Below are 16,935 nucleotides of genomic sequence, written 5' to 3' on the forward strand. Positions count from 1 at the left end.
GGGCGGAGCTCGCCCGGCGCCTTCCCTGACCCTCGCTGAGGCGGCGGGGGCGGCGCTTGCCGTGGGCGTGCTCTCGCGAGGGGAGTCCCGCCTCCCCGCCGGCCGGTTCGCTGGCGCCGCGCTCCGCCCCCTCGCGGCGCCCCTCACTCGCAGCCGGGCCGGGCGCGGCGGCTGGTGGTGTCCGTTCGGTTCCCGGCGACGCGCCGCGATGAAGGCGGGCGGTGAGTGCGCGGCGGGCCGCGGGCTCCGACGGAGCCGCTCCCTCCCTCCCCTCCCCTTCCCTCCCTCTCAGCTCCGCGGTGGCGTCTCCCGCTCCGTCCCCGCCCCCCCCCTCGTTCCCCGCTCATCGCGCCCCTCCTGAGGGGGCCGCGGGGGCCGGAGGGTCGCGTGTCCCCCCCTCCCCAGCGGGTCTTCGCTCGGGCTCCGCCGCCGGGAACGAGCGGCCGCCGGAGGCCGTAACGGTTGCGGGGCCGCCGGGCGCTCGGTGGCGGCGGCGGGGCCCTGGCGGCCGCGCGCCGAAATTCAAACGGCGGCGGCGCGGCCGGGGGCGGCGCGGGCGGGGGGTTCGGGGCTGGGCCCGGGGGTGTGTGTGTGTGGGGGGGGCGGCAGGGTCAGCACAAGCTGCGGCTCTCCAGGGCCTCCCGCTTCGCAAACGGCTCAGCTCGCCCCCACCCCCGCGTCGCACCCGCGGCCGGTGTCGGAGCGCTCCGGCGCCTCGAAGCGCCTGTGAACTCGGGCACGACGACTCGAGCTGCGGGCAGCCCCATCCAGGCACCGGCGGTTTTGCCTCTCAGGGCGCCCGAAGGAGTGTCCCGGGTTGCCCAGAGCCCTTGCGGAGCCTCCATCCTCCAAGGGTTTCAAGCCCAGGCTGTAGCTGACCCTGCCTGGCAGGGTGATTGGGCTGGGTGATGTCCAGAGGTCTCCTCTGGCCTGGCCCCCTCTGGCTTGGTGAAGCAGCGAACTGAAAATGTCCTTGGGAGGCTTTTCCCGTCTTTCAACATGGAATTTTCTCTTCCCTGAGTTGCCTGAGCACCCCGTGCTCCTGAGTCACTCAGGCGTTCATTCATACGGGTTTGATTGGCACACCGTGTGGAGTCCATTTCTTTTTCATGGTGATAACGCTGCTGGAGTTTTTCCCAGAGGGAGGAAGAGGATGGGAAGGACAGCAGTGTTCTGCCCTGCCCACAGCAAAAGGGCTTTATTTTGGATGGGATAGCTTTTTTGGTGAAAGGCAACAGGTGCTACTGGGTGGTGGGTGCCCTCGTGAGACCCCAGCTGGAGTCCTGTGTCCAGAGCTGGGGCCCCAGCACAAGAAAGATGTGGGACTGTTGGAGAGGGGTCAGAGGAGCCACGGAGATGATCAGAGGGCTGGAGCAGCTCCCCTACGGAGAGAGGCTGAGGGAGCTGGGCTGGTTCAGCCTGGAGAAGAGAAGGCTGTGGGGGGACCTCATTGCAGCCTTCCAGTCCCTGAAGGGAGCAGAGGAACAGGAGGGCATCAGCTTGTTCAAAGGGCAGAGACTGGCAGGACAAGGGGCATAGAGTGAAGCTGAAGGAGGGAAGGTTTAAATTAGAAATTAGGGGGAACTTTTTTATAGAGAGAGTGGTGAGGGGCTGGAACAGGCTGCCCAGAGAGGGGGTGGGTGCTCTGTCCCTGGACGTGTTCAAGGCCAGGTTGGATGGGGCCCTGGGCAACCTTGTGTAGCTCCAGGCCTGGAGGTTGGTGGCCCTGCCTGTGGCAGGGGGGTTGGAAGTCTGATCCCTGGGGTCCCTTCCAACCCAGACTATTCTATGATTCTACTGGTGAGACATTGGATGCCGTTTTGTATCAGGCTGGGGGTTCATTCCATTAAATCTGAAGGGATAAGGATGTTAATGGTGTGGGTGGACAGGAAAACTGCACTAGCACAGTGGTAGCTGTGGCTCACAGGCCCCTTAGGAATCCGCAAGCTTAAGGATTCTGCTGAAACCCCTGAAAACCTTCCCTTTGCCAACTGAAAAAACCTGCATGAAGTAACTGAATCTGATGCAGCACCTTTGCTTTGAACAAGCTGTCTGTAAAGTTTGCACTGGCTGCAGGGTCTCTGAGCCTGGATGCTTCCCAGTTCCACGGACTGATGTGCTGGGTGAGAGATCAGGGTGTGACTGGCCAGTCCATATGGGTTTTTTCCTTCCACTGCCTCTGCAGCTGGAAAGAGCTGTCGCTCTTATCTGCTCAGAGAGAAACACAGTGCCTTGCTTCTCCAGACTCTGGCTGACATTCTGTATGACCGTGAGGTTTTCCATTTCTGAAGTTATAACCAGGAGAAGTCAAACACCTAAAACAATGAGTGAGCCAAAAGCAGAGGGATTAATAGAGAAAAATAATTGGCTAATTAAAGCCTTCCATCCTCACACTGACTTTTCTGTCACCTTCTACTTTTGTTGTAAAGAAAGAACTGGAGAGCTGCATCGTTCTCTCATCTTATGCCTGTGACCCTGTAGTCTAGTGAGACTATGTAGCTCTGGCTCGATTTGCTCCTTAGGTAATATGGGGCTGTTTCATCCCTGTATTAAGCTACAGCTTGGACTCTGCTGCTTTAATTTCTGTCCAAAAATATTCAAACTAATAATGAACTAGTGAGAAGAGGTTAAGTGATGCTGGCACCAGTGTGTTGCACAGCATTAGGTGCTCTAGTGGATTCCGTGTCTTTTATTTCTTATTAATTTTTTTTTTTTTTAAGAAAAAAGCCAGTAACTAAATTTCCCAGGTATAATAATCCTTGTTTGAGAGTTAAACTAGATTTGAAAAGTACAGCCAAGCAGTCTTCTATAACCAGACAAAGGCCTTACAAGGCCTAGAACACGTAGGTGATACTGTAGTCTGTGAATCCTGAAACTTCATAAAGGGGCTTCCTTGTTCTTGGGGCTCTCCCTGAGCACCCAGGGCAGCCAGTGACTGCTTTTGGCATGAGCTGGTTTGGTGGGTCTTAACTCCCTCATCTCTGGTCACCTTTCAAGGACTTCTGTTGACTGATAAGGAAAAGTTGGGGGCAGGTAAATAAAGTTGAGATAACAGTTTAACTAAGCACACTCCAATGATGGAGTTAGGGCATGGGGAGGGGCTCTCCTTGATGAGGAAGACTTGAGCATAAGCCATCTCTTCTGAGCCTCTTCACTTAATTTACTGCACTGAACAAGTCACCACTTTGTAGCTTGTTTTACAGCGTTACATGGCACGTGCTGAGTCCCTCTAGGATTACTTTAAGAAGTGTCCTATGCTGCATTAACATGCTCCTGAAGTAAAGACACATTTACACAGATGTGCCCTCTGAAGTGCCTTTTTCCCTCCTGTGGTTCCACCACTAACTGAGGTGTCCCCTGTTCTTGTTTTCCAGTGATTCACTGTAGATGTTCCAGGTGTTTTTCTTTCCCTTCGAAGCGCAGGATACGAAAACGACCCCGAGTCCTGACCTTGTTAAGCCTGCCTGAGGACGTTCTTTTTCATGTTCTGAAAGGTCTTCCTGCTGAGGACATCCTCTCAGTCAGAGCTGTGAGTCTGCTACTCCTTCCCCTCCATCATGCACAGTGGATTATCTCTGCCATTAAGAGCCAGGATTGCACATGGAAAAGGCTGACTTCTCATGTCAGAGTAAACCTGTGGTATCAGAAATAGTGTGGCCAGTAGGTCTAGGGAGGGGATTGTGCCCCTGGACTGGGCACTGGTGAGGCTGCACCTCGAGTGCTGGGTCCAGTTCTGGGCTCCTCACCATCAGAAGGACATTGAGGTCCTGGAGTGAGTCCAGAGAAGGGCAACCAGGCTGGGGAAGGGGCTGGAGGGCAAATCCCATGAGGAGCAGCTGAGGGAGCTGGGGGTGTTCAGCCTGGAGAAGAGGAGGCTGAGGGGAGACCTTCTCCCCACCTCCCCTGCCCTGCCAGGAGGGTGCAGAGAGGTGGGCGATGGTCTCTTCAGCCAGGGGACAGGAGCTGGGACAAGGGGCAATGGGCTCAAGCTGTGCCAGGGCAGGGTCAGAGCAGCTGGGAGGGAAAAGTTCTTCCCTGGCAGAGTTGTCAGGGCCTGGCCCAGGCTGCCCAGGGAGGGGCTGAGTCCCCTTCCCTGGGTGTGTTTAACAGATGGGGAGATGAGGTGCTCAGGGATCTGGTTTAGCTCAGGATGGGAACGGTTGGACTTGATGATCTTAAAGGTCTTTTCCAACTTTGTGACTCTGTGAAGAGAACTGAAGAATACATGCAGTAATTAATTAGATTTTTGCTATCCTGTTAGCAGTTTTAGTTCTCAGTGCTCAAGCTTAAGAAGATCAGCAACAAAATTTGAGTGTGCTTTGCAAATTTTCTGTGCAAATTGTCCTACTAAATCACCATGGCTGAACAAATTAGCTGGTTTTGGCATATCTTGCCTTAATGATGATTAGGCAGTTAACAAGTTGTGATTTCATTGTGATTAATTAGTTACCTACCTAAAACTAGATTGCACAGAACTGTTTTTCTGTTGGTCCCTCTATTTCAGCAGTTACTATTTCATGCTCCCCCCTTGCAGGTGCACTCACATCTTAAATACCTTGTGGATAATCATGCTAGTGTTTGGGCGTGTGCAAGTTTCCAGGAGATATGGCCTTCTCCAAGCAATCTGAAGATGTTTGAAAGGTAAGCTTTAAGAATCAGATCTGTCTGACACTGCAGAGGAGGATGCTTGAAGGCAGATAACCAATTCTAACCAGCTCACACTGCAACTGGGGGAATCTTACTTTCCCTTTTTGTATAAGTGTTTGCTTAAAGTGATGGAGAATTGTTGGGTTTGTGTCTGAGCTGCAGCTTGTAACTGTCTTGTTAACTGGAGCAGGGCCTGTTGCATATACCAAGGCTGTTCCTCTTTAAAGACATGCAAAGAGGAACGTAGCAGGTTAACTGAAATCTGTTACTCGTGCTTCCACATGAATGTGTGAGAGAGTTCAGAGGCTCAGGAACATCGCTCTGTTTCTGAGCTGGTTTGGTTGCTTGTGCAAGACAGTGAATTGAAAAGTGTGCAAACTTCAGTGTTAAAACAAGTCAAGTTTGAAAGGGTAATGATAAATCTGCTTAAAACCAGCAGAGAGTCTCTTTATTCATCTGATTTAAAGGAGATCTGTCTGTTCACATCTCCTGGTTTGTTTCTGACTGTTGCTTCTTTGCACAATGATGACTGCTCTGTGCACACCAGTGTGGAAGGCCTTGATGTGTGTCCTTGAGGGTACAAGTACCAAAACCTGTTACTGCATTCTGGCCTTGGGGATGCTGCCTGGGAATGGGAAAGAATTCTGATGACTTTTCAGATTATCCTGGATATCACTGTAGGAAAGGGTTGCTGCAAGACAAGCCTCATTGTAACTCAGGTTTAAGTTCTGTACTGAAAGCACACGTGCTTCTGGTTGGTGACCCAATCCAGAGCCTGGCTCCCACTGAAGTAACTTGTCTGAGGACGTGGACCTGGGTGCACCTACAGACTTCAACCTGAAGTGTCTTCTCTGTTTCCCATTCAGGGCTGCTGAAAGGGGTAACTTTGAGGCTGCTGTGAAGCTGGGGATAGCGTACCTCTACAACGAAGGCTGTAAGTGGGAGCTGGCGCCTGGGGCTCTGGGGGACATGTAGATGAGCTATTGATAGTTCCCCATCAGACTGTCCACTTCCCCCAGCTGCTTACAAAGCTGTTTCTCCCATGGCTCAAAGGCTGATGCTTTTGTACCAAGGTTCTGGAGCAGGGAGGTGCTGAGCCAGCTGGGTGCTTCCCCTGTGTGCTTGGGTCTCGTTTCCTATCGTGCCTGTTGGGTTTTAGCCCTTCGTCCAACTGAGGTGCTGGTGGCTGAGCTGCTGGGTGTTAGAGGATAGCCTAGTGTGCTGCTCCTTAGCAAAGAAGTCAACGTGCAGCTTAGGAATTCATATTTAGAAATGATCCCTTGCAAACTCCAGATCAAACCTGGCTGTTTCCCTAGTTGGAGAATAAAAAGAGGGGGCTGATGGCTGGTGGGGGGAGCAGCCTTGCTGAGGGTGCAGCAAGGCAGGTGACTGCACACTGACCTGCATGGTCACTGGCAGGAGCTCACCTTGATGTGAGTGTCAGTATTTGCTGCCTCCCCTCTTTATATGTTATGATGATACAACCTTATATATTCCTGAAGACTGCTTTTTCTTCCTTTGCCATCTGTGTAATTTTTAAGGCTCTAAAGGGAAGAGACTTTTCAATCTTTCCCCAGTTGTGCCCCACTCTCTGTCCTGCCCTGACTAAACACCGAGCGCACACTGTGAACAACTAAACGATTTCATAGAGTCACCAGGTTGGAAAAGACCTTTAAGATCATCATGTCCAACCGTTCCCATCCTGAGCTAAACCAGATCCCCGAGCACCTCATCTCCCCGTCTGTTAAACACACCCAGGGAAGGGGACTCAGCCCCTCCCTGGGCAGCCTGGGCCAGGCCCTGACAACTCTGCCAGGGAAGAACTTTTCCCTCCCAGCTGCTCTGACCCTGCCCTGGCACAGCTTGAGCCCATTGCCCCTTGTCCCAGCTCCTGTCCCCTGGCTGAAGAGACCATCGCCCACCTCTCTGCACCCTCCTGGCAGGGCAGGGGAGGTGGGGAGAAGGTCTCCCCTCAGCCTCCTCTTCTCCAGGCTGAACACCCCCAGCTCCCTCAGCTGCTTCTCAGAGGATTTGCCCTCCAGCCCCTTCCCCAGCCTGGTTGCCCTTCTCTGGGCTCGCTCCAGGACCTCAATGTCCTTCTTATGGTGAGGAGCCCAGAACTGGACCCAGCCCTTGAGGTGCAGCCTCACCAGTGCCCAGTCCAGGGGCACAATCCCCTCCCCAGAACTACTGGCCACACTATTTCTGACACAAGCCAGGATGCCACTGGCTTTCCTGGCTGCCTGGGCACACTGCTGGCTCATATTCAGCTTGCAGCCACCCAACACCCCCAGGTCCTTCTCTGCCTGACAGCTCTCCAGCCAGTCTCCCCCAGCCTGTAGCACTGCAGGGGGTTGTTCTGCCCCATGTGCAGCACTCTGCACTCTACACATTTCTGGCTTGTTGTTGTGCAGTGTCCATCTCTGACGAGGGCCGTGCAGAAGTGAATGGATTGAAGGCATCACACTTCTTCAGCCTGGCCGAGCGCTTGAACGTGTGTGCAGCCCCGTTCATCTGGCTTTTCATCCGTCCTCCCTGGTCCTTGAGTGGAAGCTGCTGTAAAGCTGTGGTCTATGAGAGTCTCAAAGCAGAGTGTCAGTTGGAGAAAGTAAGATTTCTTTCTGCCCTTCACTTGAACATTAGGCCAGTAGCTGCACCTAGTTCTTGTGAAAAAACATTCTTGTTTTCCCAAAGAGCTCCTATGCCTTGGTGTTTGAATGACTGTGGATCAATCAGTGTGATGAATCCATTGCCAAGCTACACTTGATATATCATGAGGGCTGATGGCCTGTACTGTCCCTTTTGGAAGGATTCAGTGCTGTCTCTTTTGAAAGACTCAGTACTGTATCAAAGATGATAAAGCACTGAGAAAAGCAAGGGGGAGGAATGATTGAAAGGCGAACAAAATCGTAGTCTGGGTTTACTAGAAAAAATGCTACTGTTCTTTTTTTACCTCTTAACAATATCTTAATGCTTTCTTCAGGCTCAAAAAGGATCTATTCTCCACTGCTTGGCTAAGGTCTTGAGTCTCTTTGAGGTGAGTGGTGTTTCTGAGGTGGGCGATGGTCTCTTCAGCCAGGGGACAGGAGCTGGGACAAGGGGCAATGGGCTCAAGCTGTGCCAGGGCAGGGTCAGAGCAGATGGGAGGGAAAAGTTCTTCCCTGGCAGAGCTGTCAGGGCCTGGCCCAGGCTGCCCAGGGAGGGGCTGAGTCCCCTTCCCTGGGTGTGTTTAACAGACGGGGAGATGAGGTGCTCAGGGATCTGGTTTAGCTTAGGATGGGAATGGTTGGACTGGATGATGTTAAAGGTCTTTTCCAACCTGGTGATTCTGTGATTTGATGAGTTTGGATGCTGTCTTTTGGTGATACTAATGCTGTTTGTCTTCATTTAAAAAAAACCCAAAACTATATAACCCAAATCTTCTTATGTCCCTCAGTGGCCTTGGAATTTCTGGTCTCCTGAGTTTAATTTACTGGTTCTTTAAAGGAAAGTTATCAATGTCATTTATTGACTTATACAAACAGTGAAATTAGTTTTGGTTTGATTGTGTGCTTGCAGTGTTATCAGGTCTCAAATGAAGGTTTCAAATCATAATGCAAATCAACATGCCCCCACCGAGTCCTTCAGCTTTTGTCTGGCTGAGGAAATCCCCTCACTGCTTCCTGGTCTGAAGAGCCTGGCTCTTCAGATGGCAGCCCTGAGCGAATGTGGCAGCACCCCTTGTAGTCTGAGGGAAACTTGCAATCATTGGTTCTGCTCTGCAGCTTCTCAAGTTTTGAGATCTGGTGCCCAGTGGGCTGGACAGCAGAAAAACCACTGTACCTTTTGTTCTTAGGATGAAGAAAAAAGAAAAGAATCCCTTGAAATGTTTGAAGAATCTTCAAAGCAGGGTTGTTTGAACAGCTCCTACCTCCTTTGGGAAAGTAACAGAAAGGCTGCTGTGAGTATTTTGTCTCAAAACAACTTTCTCACTGTAACCTCTGGGCCTCTTTCTGTGTGTGCTCACTGCACATAACAGAAACTGCTGCTCCCCAGAGTTTGCTTTCTTCATGAACAAGGAGAGTGCTAAGAACTCTTAAACGAGCTTGGGTGTCCGTCTTGATGTTTAAAGGAAGTGAGTCAACAATCAGTTGTAGCCAAGAGTATACAATTGTAGGGGTTGGAAGGGACCTTGAGAGCCCATGGGGTCCAACCCCCTGCCAAAGCAGCTCCCCAGCTCATATTGCACAGGGCGGCGTCCAGACGGGGCTGGAATCTCTCCAGAGATGGAGACTCCACACCCCCTGGGCAGCCTGTCCCAGGGCTCCCTCACCCTCACTGGGGAAAAGTTCTTCCCCATGTTGCTGTGGAACTTCCTCTGCTCCAACTTGCAGCCATTGCCCCTTGTCCTGTCCCCACAGACACTGAGAAGGGGCTGCCCATTTCCCCCTGCATCCCATCCTTCAGATATTGATAAACATGAACAAGGTCCCCCCTTAGTCTTCTTTTCTCCAGGCTGAACAGTCCCAGCTCACTCAGCCTTTCCTCACAGGGGAGATGCTCCAGGCCCTTCATCCTCTCCGTAGCCTCCTCTGGACTCTCTCCAGGAGATCCCTGTCTTTTTTATCCCAGGGAGCCCAGAACTGGACATAACACTCCAGGTGGGGCCTGACCAGGGCAGAGCAGAGGGATACTAGAGCACCTAGGATAAAGTTCCTTTGTACTAACCCTGCCAGAGGCACAGGCACTGCTAGCTCACTGGGGAACAGGAAGAGGTCATTAATAATTCTGCCAGAGCTCTCCTCACACTGGGAATTCAAGTGACCTGGCTCAGTTCCTGTGAGACCTTGGGCAAGAACTGGAGAAAGTTTCTTACAAACAATGTTGTTGTTTTTGTCATAATGAGAAATAGTCCAGTTGCTGAAATAAGCGGGTTGGGCTTTTTTTTTCCTCTGGATATTAGGTCTCTGATCCTCCTTCTGTTTGTTGTGGAAAAGTAATGGTTTTTGAAATCTGTTCACATTCCTCTCTGTAGATGTCAGATCCTGGCCGATACCTCCAAAGTGTCAGGAAGCTACGAGACTACGCAGCAAAGGGCTGCTGGGAAGCACAGGTGAGGCTGACTTTTCTCAGGGAAACAGTCTGTCTTTGGTCTTTTCTATGCTGCCAATGTAGATTTGGACTCCTCCCTTTAGGAGCAGGGTCAAAACTGCTGAGCAATACCTCTGTGTGTTTACCCCACAAGCCCTTCTCTTCTGGAAAATGCTGTGTGTCTGTGGTTCAGCCTGAGTAAAGGTGCATTTTTGGTGGACATAAAAGCCTGCTCTCAAAGAACATGTGTTCAACATTTAAGCCAAACTAAGCAACTGCTGATTCAAGTAGTTTATCATGTTCACCTTCTGTTTCCAGCTGGAAAATTACAGGACCATCCTGCACCACCTTAGTTGGTGTTTGGTTAAAAAAACCCTAACAAACCCCTTTTCTTTTGTGTTCTCTCTGCTACAGATAGCTTTAGCCAAAGCTTGTGGGAATGGAAACCAACTAGGATTAGAAGCAAAATCTTCCAGTGAAATGGTGTCTCAAATCTTTCAAGCTTCTCTTCCCATCAGCAAGCAAAGTATCTTCACTGTGCAGAAAGGAATGAATGAAACAATGAGGTAAAAGCCCAGATCCCAGAGGTGGGCAATGGTTTCCACTGTGTGGCCTATTCCCCTCTACAGATCATAGAATCCCAGACTGGTCTGGGTTGGGAGGGACCCCAAGGATCACAGAGCTCCAACCCTCCTGCCACAGGCAGGGCCACCAACCTCCAGGCCTGGAGCTACACAAGGTTGCCCAGGGCCCCATCCAACCTGGCCTTGAACACCCCCAGGGATGGGGCATCCACCCCCTCTCTGGGCAGCCTGTTCCAGCCCCTCACCACTCTCTCTGGAAAGAACTTCCCCCTAATATCCCATTTAAACCTTCCCTCCTTTAGCTTTAATCCATCCCCCTTGTCCTGCCATTGTCTGCCCTTTGAAAAAGTTGATGTAGAGGGAAACAAAACTCTGAATTTGGTCTGCAGAGTGGGGTCTGCTTGAGCATGGGATTTCTTTTGTTTGCTTCTGTGTGGTGGATTATGTGTGCCCAGAGAAACATGTGATGTTTTGCAAAGAGGAAGTATGGGAGCCCTTATTTCAAGCCTGCATGAAGAACTGCTGAGAAGTGAGGTGCCTGAGGTTTTTTCTGGACTTTTAAAAGTTATCCTATCTCTCAAACTGGCAGTACCATCTGGCTTGTCAGAGCTATAGTTACTCTCTGGTTATTTTTGGTGGCCTTCAGCATCCTAACTGATATGCCCTACCCCTTCTGTGAGGGTCTCTTGTAGGGTAGTTTTTAATTCCATTTCACAGACAAGAACATCCTTGACCTCTCTGACTGGAAATCCTTAGTGCAGCACATCATTACCCTGAACATTGTCTGGGTTAAGTTTTTTGGTTGGAGCTTCTGGGTGGAGAAGGGACTCTGTAGTTGGATGTGGGGAAGGTGCAATGGCTTCTGACCATACAGATTGTGTCTCTCCCTGTCCAGGTACATCCTGATTGATTGGCTGGTAGAAGTGGCTACCATGAAAGACTTCTCTAGCCTGTGCCTCCACATGACAGTGGGCTGTGTGGATCGCTATTTGAAGCTGAGACCGGTACCTCGGACTCGACTCCAGCTCCTGGGAATAGCCTGCATGGTCATTTGCACACGGTAGGGGCTCTGACTGGGGATGGGAGGTGGTTATTGTCACCAGGCAAATCCATTTCTGCACCTTCAGCCTTTTTTCCCCCCTCCCCTTGCTAATAATAATAGTGTAAAGAATCCCTGGCTTCCCTCTACATTGTTATTTGAACTGAGTTCTGGGCTCCCTGGGATAAAAAAGACAGGGATCTCCTGGAGAGAGTCCAGAGGAGGCTGTGGGGATGATGAAGGGCCTGGAGCATCTCCCCTGTGAGGAAAGGCTGAGTGAGCTGGGGCTGTTCAGCCTGGAGAAAAGAAGACTAAGGGGGGACCTTGTTAATGTTTATCAATATCTGAAGGATGGGATGCAGGGGGAAATGGGCAGCCCCTGTTCAGTGTCTGTGGGGACAGGACAAGGGGCAACGGCTGCAAGTTAGAGCAGAGGAAGTTCCACAGCAACCTGGGGAAGAACTTTTCCCCAGTGAGGGTGCCAGAGCCCTGGGACAGGCTGCCCAGGGGGTGTGGAGTCTCCATCTCTGGAGAGATTCCAGCCCCGTCTGGACGCCGCCCTGTGCAATATGAGCTGGGGAGCTGCTTTGGCAGGGGGTTGGACCCCATGGGCTCTCCAGGTCCCTTCCAACCCCTGGCATTCTGTGAGGCTGTGATCAATCTCTGCAAATGAGACACGGTGTGATTCCTCTACGTGTTCTTAAATATGAAGAAGCTCCAGAGTGGTGGCTTAGTCTCAGTGTGTCCCATCAGCAGCTGAAGTCTCACAGCACCTCAGTGTGAGTAACCCTGGGAGGAACAGCCATGCTGTTACCTAGTTTAGGCTGTTAGGCTCAGATGAACCCCATGGTGTGCTGGGAGATTATTCTTCTGTGTTAGTTGCATCTTAACCTAGAAGAAGTTTCAGAAATGAGGAAATAGGAACATTCTAGTGGGTAGTTCCAGTTTAAAGGTGAAGTCAGTGAAGGGAGGCATGTCTGTCTTTCCTGGGCTGTACCTGGGGAAGCCCTTTGTCAAGTTGTTTAACAAGTTGGTCATCTTGGGTGCACTTATCTGCCACAGAAATGTTAGTGTGCAGGTGCACAACAACTTCCCTCTCCTCTGGGGCCAACTGTTGATGTTTCCTACTGCAGCTTCATCAGCAAAGAGATCCTGACCATCCGGGAAGCCGTGTGGCTAACAGACAACACGTACAAATACGAAGACTTGGTCAGAATGATGGGTGAGATCATTTCTGCCCTAGAAGGAAAGATAAGGGTGAGTTTGGAAAGGGGATGGATTGTTTCACCCCTTGGGCTGCTGTTGAAGTCAGGCTATTGTAATTAGTGCTTCTTAGATAAGATGTTGGGGGATTTGTTTGTCCTCAAACAGTGGGGACCACACCTGGTGACTGTGTAAAAACACGGTGCTTGACTTGTCTTGCCAATCTCTGTTCTCCTTTCTGCTCTAGATACCCACCATTGTGGACTACAAAGAAGTGTTGTCGAACATTGTTTCCCTGGAGAGAAGAACTCTTCACCTGTACAGCTTCATTTGTGAGCTGTCGCTCCTCAACACCAGCCTCTGTGTGTATTCCCCGGCTCGGCTGGCTGCCGCGGCGCTGCTGCTGGCCAAGGTGCTGCACAGGCAAGGTAAGGAGCCTGACAGAGCAGAGCTGTGGTGTGATACCTCCCCTTGCCTTGTATCTGTATGTGGAGTAGGGGTTTTTTTGGTGTTACATTGTCTCTAGACATGATGTCCTTGGCTAGGGGAGAAGAGGGACAGGTGTAAGATCTCAGATGAAGAGTTTGGTTCAGTCTATTTTACTACTTAATAGTGACTGATGAAGAAGAGTATTGGCATCAAACTGCTCAGGCTACATGTTTAAATCAGACTGAACATTTCTATACTGAAGTTTACCTGCCAGACTGAACTTACACTTATCTCTGAAGCTAGTGGTGAACTCCAGTGTATAGGCCTAAGCTTGCAAAGATCATGATCTGTATCCCAAGGAAAAAATACTGTATCCCATCGCAGAACTAGGGAGCCTTGTGAAATGGTAACATGTATTCTGTTCTCCAGCACACCCCTGGACCAGCCAGCTGTCTGAGTGCACCGGCTTCTCTCTTGAAGACCTGTTACCCTGTGTGCTGAGCCTCCACCAAAAATGGTAACTCTTGTGGGTGGGCACTTGGATTCCATCTTTGCAGGCAAGCTGCATCCATACACTCAGCCCTTCTGAATGAAGAAGGTGGCTTTGGTCAGGTTGGATGGGGCCCTGGGCAACCTTGTGTAGCTCCAGGCCTGGAGGTTGGTGGCCCTGCCTGTGGCAGGGGGTTGGAGCTCTGTGATCCTTGGGGTCCCTTCCAACCCAGACTAGTCTGGGATTCTATGATTTGGGATGCCTGCCTTCCCCTGCAAGGCACAAAGGCCAGGCCAGGGGCAGTGGCCCTGGGTTGCCAAATATGTGCTGCTCCTCATTGCCAGCAGGTCTTGGTTTGCCAAACATCACTATTTTCAGAAGGTCACAGCTGGCGTCTTGGTGAGCTTCAGGAGTCACAGTAGCAATATCAGCTCACCTCTTTAAAGAGTACAAGGCAAATACCTTGTTTACCTTCATCAACAGAAAAGGAATTAGCTGCTCATGTGCTTGGGAACCAAGTGCCCTGGCCAGCTGCACAGCAGCTCTGCTGCAACACCAACTTCCTTAGCATGGAGCAGAGGTGGATGGGGGGAAGGTACTCAGATGGGCGGGTTGTGTTACCACTATTCCATATAATCCATTCACAGACTTGGGCTTTCATCTTTGTTTCCAGTTTCCATGATGATGTCCCAAAGGATTACAGGCAGGTGTCTTTAACTGCAGTGAAACAGCGATTTGAAGATGAGCGTTATGAAGAAATAGGCAAAGAAAAGGTGGGTGAGCTCTCTGTCTCCCTTTGCTGATGTCTGACACACACAGCAAAGCTTCCACGGGGCAGGATGTAGTAAACATCAAGTAGTGGGAAGTGGGTTCTAACTTGAGACTTCTTGAGGAGAGGGTGTCTAAATAAAGGGGTGGCTTTAAACTTGTTACTTGGGGGCTATGATTGCTTTGGTTGAGTACACGTGGGTAGCACTTGCTGGGATAGGTTTCTCCTAGAAAATAAAGAGAAATAACCTAGCAGAGTCTGATTCTTCCTGGCTTTTTGGTTTTTAGATGATGAGTTACAGCCAGCTCTGTTCGCTGTTGGGTATGAAACAGGAGGACCCGGAGCCCAGTCCGTTGCACATGAATGTGGTGGAAATTCAGACCTTCCTTAGCTCTCCTTCTGGGAAGAGAACTAAAAGGCTAGTATAACTCCCTGCTGTACACATCTCCAAGGATGGTGTGAGACTTTCCTCTTCTCTGGTCTCCTGAGGTTTCATTCTTAAATAGGATCCATTTTTTCTGTAATTATCTTAATTGGCATGCCTAGTAAATGCCAAGTTGTCTTTTCCAGCTCTTTTAACATGTGACTTCTGGATTCTCCTTCCACAGGAGGAGGGAAGACAGCATTCAGGATGACAGAGGCAGCTTTGTGACTACACCCACAGCAGAGCTTTCCACCCAGGAGGAAAGTCTCCTAGATAACTTCCTTGACTGGAGTTTAGATTCCTGCTCTGGTTATGAAGGTGACCAGGAAAGTGAAGGCGAGAGAGATGGAGATGGTGAGGGGTTTATTCTCCTTATGAAAAGCAGACAAGAGAATGAAAACTGTCTTTCCATCTTTGCTTAAAACTGTCTCAGGCAACAGAAGCCTGAACTTTCTGCTGACAACCAGTTGGGAAAACTCTTCCCCCTCCCCCAGCAGTTGTAGCTGTTAAAACATTTTAGAGGGACTTGTCTGCCTTCTTCCTCTTCCCTACAGCTTCAGAACAGGCTGGAAGGGTGTTGGCGCTTCGTGGTGTTTCAGAGGCTGTTTCCAGATACAGCTGGGAGTAGACCAAAGGCAATGGATGGCCCAGTGTTACAAACACTCTCATGTTGCTTTGCTGACTTGGGGCCTGGCTGTTTGCTTTGTGAACAGCTCTGAGCCCTACCCAAACAGCCTGGGGGGAAAAGTCACTGGTTTAAAAAGTAACTGGGTGCTCCACCCTGCAGCTCAATGCAGACATGGGGGGTCTTGCTTAGCTGTGGTTTCCTCTGCTGGATTCTGTGCTGCATGCCTGCCTGGTGCTACCCAAATATGACCTTTTCCCCTGATTGTTCTGCAGTGACTGGTCCCAGTGGGATCCTGGATGTGACTGTGGTGTACATGGATCCTGCGGATCACTGCTGCCAGGACTCCAGTGATGAAGACAACCTTGCTGTGGAGTGGGTCAGGCACATGGCACCACCCAGGGAGGCCAAGCTGCCGGATGACGCTCATGGCCTCTCACCCCATCTCACCCCAAGAAACCCAAACCGGGAAGGGAGCTCAGGCTACTCTTCTGTCAACAGTGCCAGTCCCACATCATCGACAGAAGGCAGCCTGGGAGTCCCTCTCAAACCTACCTCAGCACCGTGTCCCGGCGGTGCCCTGCCCCAGGGGCTGTGCCTGCCCCATCACCGGGAGCCGTGTTTACAGTCGCTCTGTGCCAGGCCTGGCGACAGCAAGTGTGACAGGAGGCAGGTCAAGAGAAAACATGTGGCAGAACACAGTGAAGAAAGGCTGAACTTGGGCTTCTTGAGCCTCTGATTTCTTCCTGCTCTAGGGATGCTGGAAACAGTGCTTCTGTCGCAGTCACACAGGGATGACAGTGAGTAACTGTCCCTGCCTCTGAAAAGAACCCTTCCCCTCCACTTTGCCTATGTGTATCTTCTAAGTCTGTAGCTTGCTTCTGGGCCGTTTCCTTCCTTGGTAGCTGCCTTTTTAAAGTATTCCCTACTGCCTGATCCTCTGCAAATTAAGATTCTTCTCCACATAGGAAACTTTATAGCTCATTTTTTGTTGTACCTCACCGGTTACTCCTTGGTGATAGAAAGGAACTTGTCCTGTCCCTGGCTTTGCCCTGAGGCCTGGCACTGTAAAAGAAAGGAATTGACTCTTTGATCCTCGAGTTACTGGATGTAACACTATGCTTGAATTTTTCCACTTGAAAGACCTTTTTGAGGTTGTTGTGCTGCCTTTTCCTTCTGGCCAGGTACCATCTCACTCAGCTGGTGCTTCCCTCTCTGTATATACCACTTGCTGCACTGATAAGGTTTTTTTATGAATACAATCAAAACGTAAATGAAGGCTCACTGCAGGTCTGAGCTCTTTTTACATACCTCTCAGATGGTTTTAAACCCTATTTGCCTCAGGCTCTAGTTGCCACGTTTTCCTCACCTGAAAAAAACCCTTCTGTGCCTTAACACTTCACTGCCCAGTACTCCAGTAACACATCTCTGTGAACTGCTGCTCTCTGCTGGAACAGCGTGGTTAAACTGCCACCTCCAGCAACCTCCAGCCCCTTCCCTGTCCCACACTCTTCCCTTGCCTTTCCCACTAAGCCATTGCTTGAACACTAGCAGCAGGCAGCAGGGCAGGGTGCACAGGCAGGGCCTCAGACTGAAAAGCCCTTGCTGAAGCCTTGCTCCTGAGCTGTGAGGGTGAAAACCAAACCTGTGCTGCT

The 16,935-nt window shown here is 50.8% G+C and overlaps 1 protein-coding gene across 1 annotated transcript; it reads left to right on the forward strand.

The window, feature by feature from the left end:
• Positions 1 to 208: 208 nt before the first annotated feature.
• CCNF (cyclin F) lies at positions 209 to 16,019 on the forward strand (the record flags this gene model as incomplete). Its single annotated transcript, XM_084270953.1, has 17 exons — positions 209 to 221; positions 3,375 to 3,529; positions 4,535 to 4,641; positions 5,514 to 5,581; positions 7,062 to 7,255; positions 7,631 to 7,684; positions 8,483 to 8,587; positions 9,662 to 9,739; positions 10,132 to 10,283; positions 11,197 to 11,361; positions 12,474 to 12,597; positions 12,791 to 12,971; positions 13,402 to 13,489; positions 14,136 to 14,235; positions 14,519 to 14,649; positions 14,840 to 15,009; positions 15,556 to 16,019. 17 exons carry the CDS (start codon positions 209 to 211, stop codon positions 16,017 to 16,019), a joined length of 2,349 nt encoding a protein of 782 aa, XP_084127079.1.
• Between the last annotated feature and the right edge of the window lie 916 nt (positions 16,020 to 16,935).

Source organism: Gallinula chloropus (genome assembly GCF_964237585.1).
Source record: "Gallinula chloropus genome assembly, chromosome: 15".
NCBI classification, from domain to species: Eukaryota; Metazoa; Chordata; class Aves; order Gruiformes; family Rallidae; genus Gallinula; species Gallinula chloropus.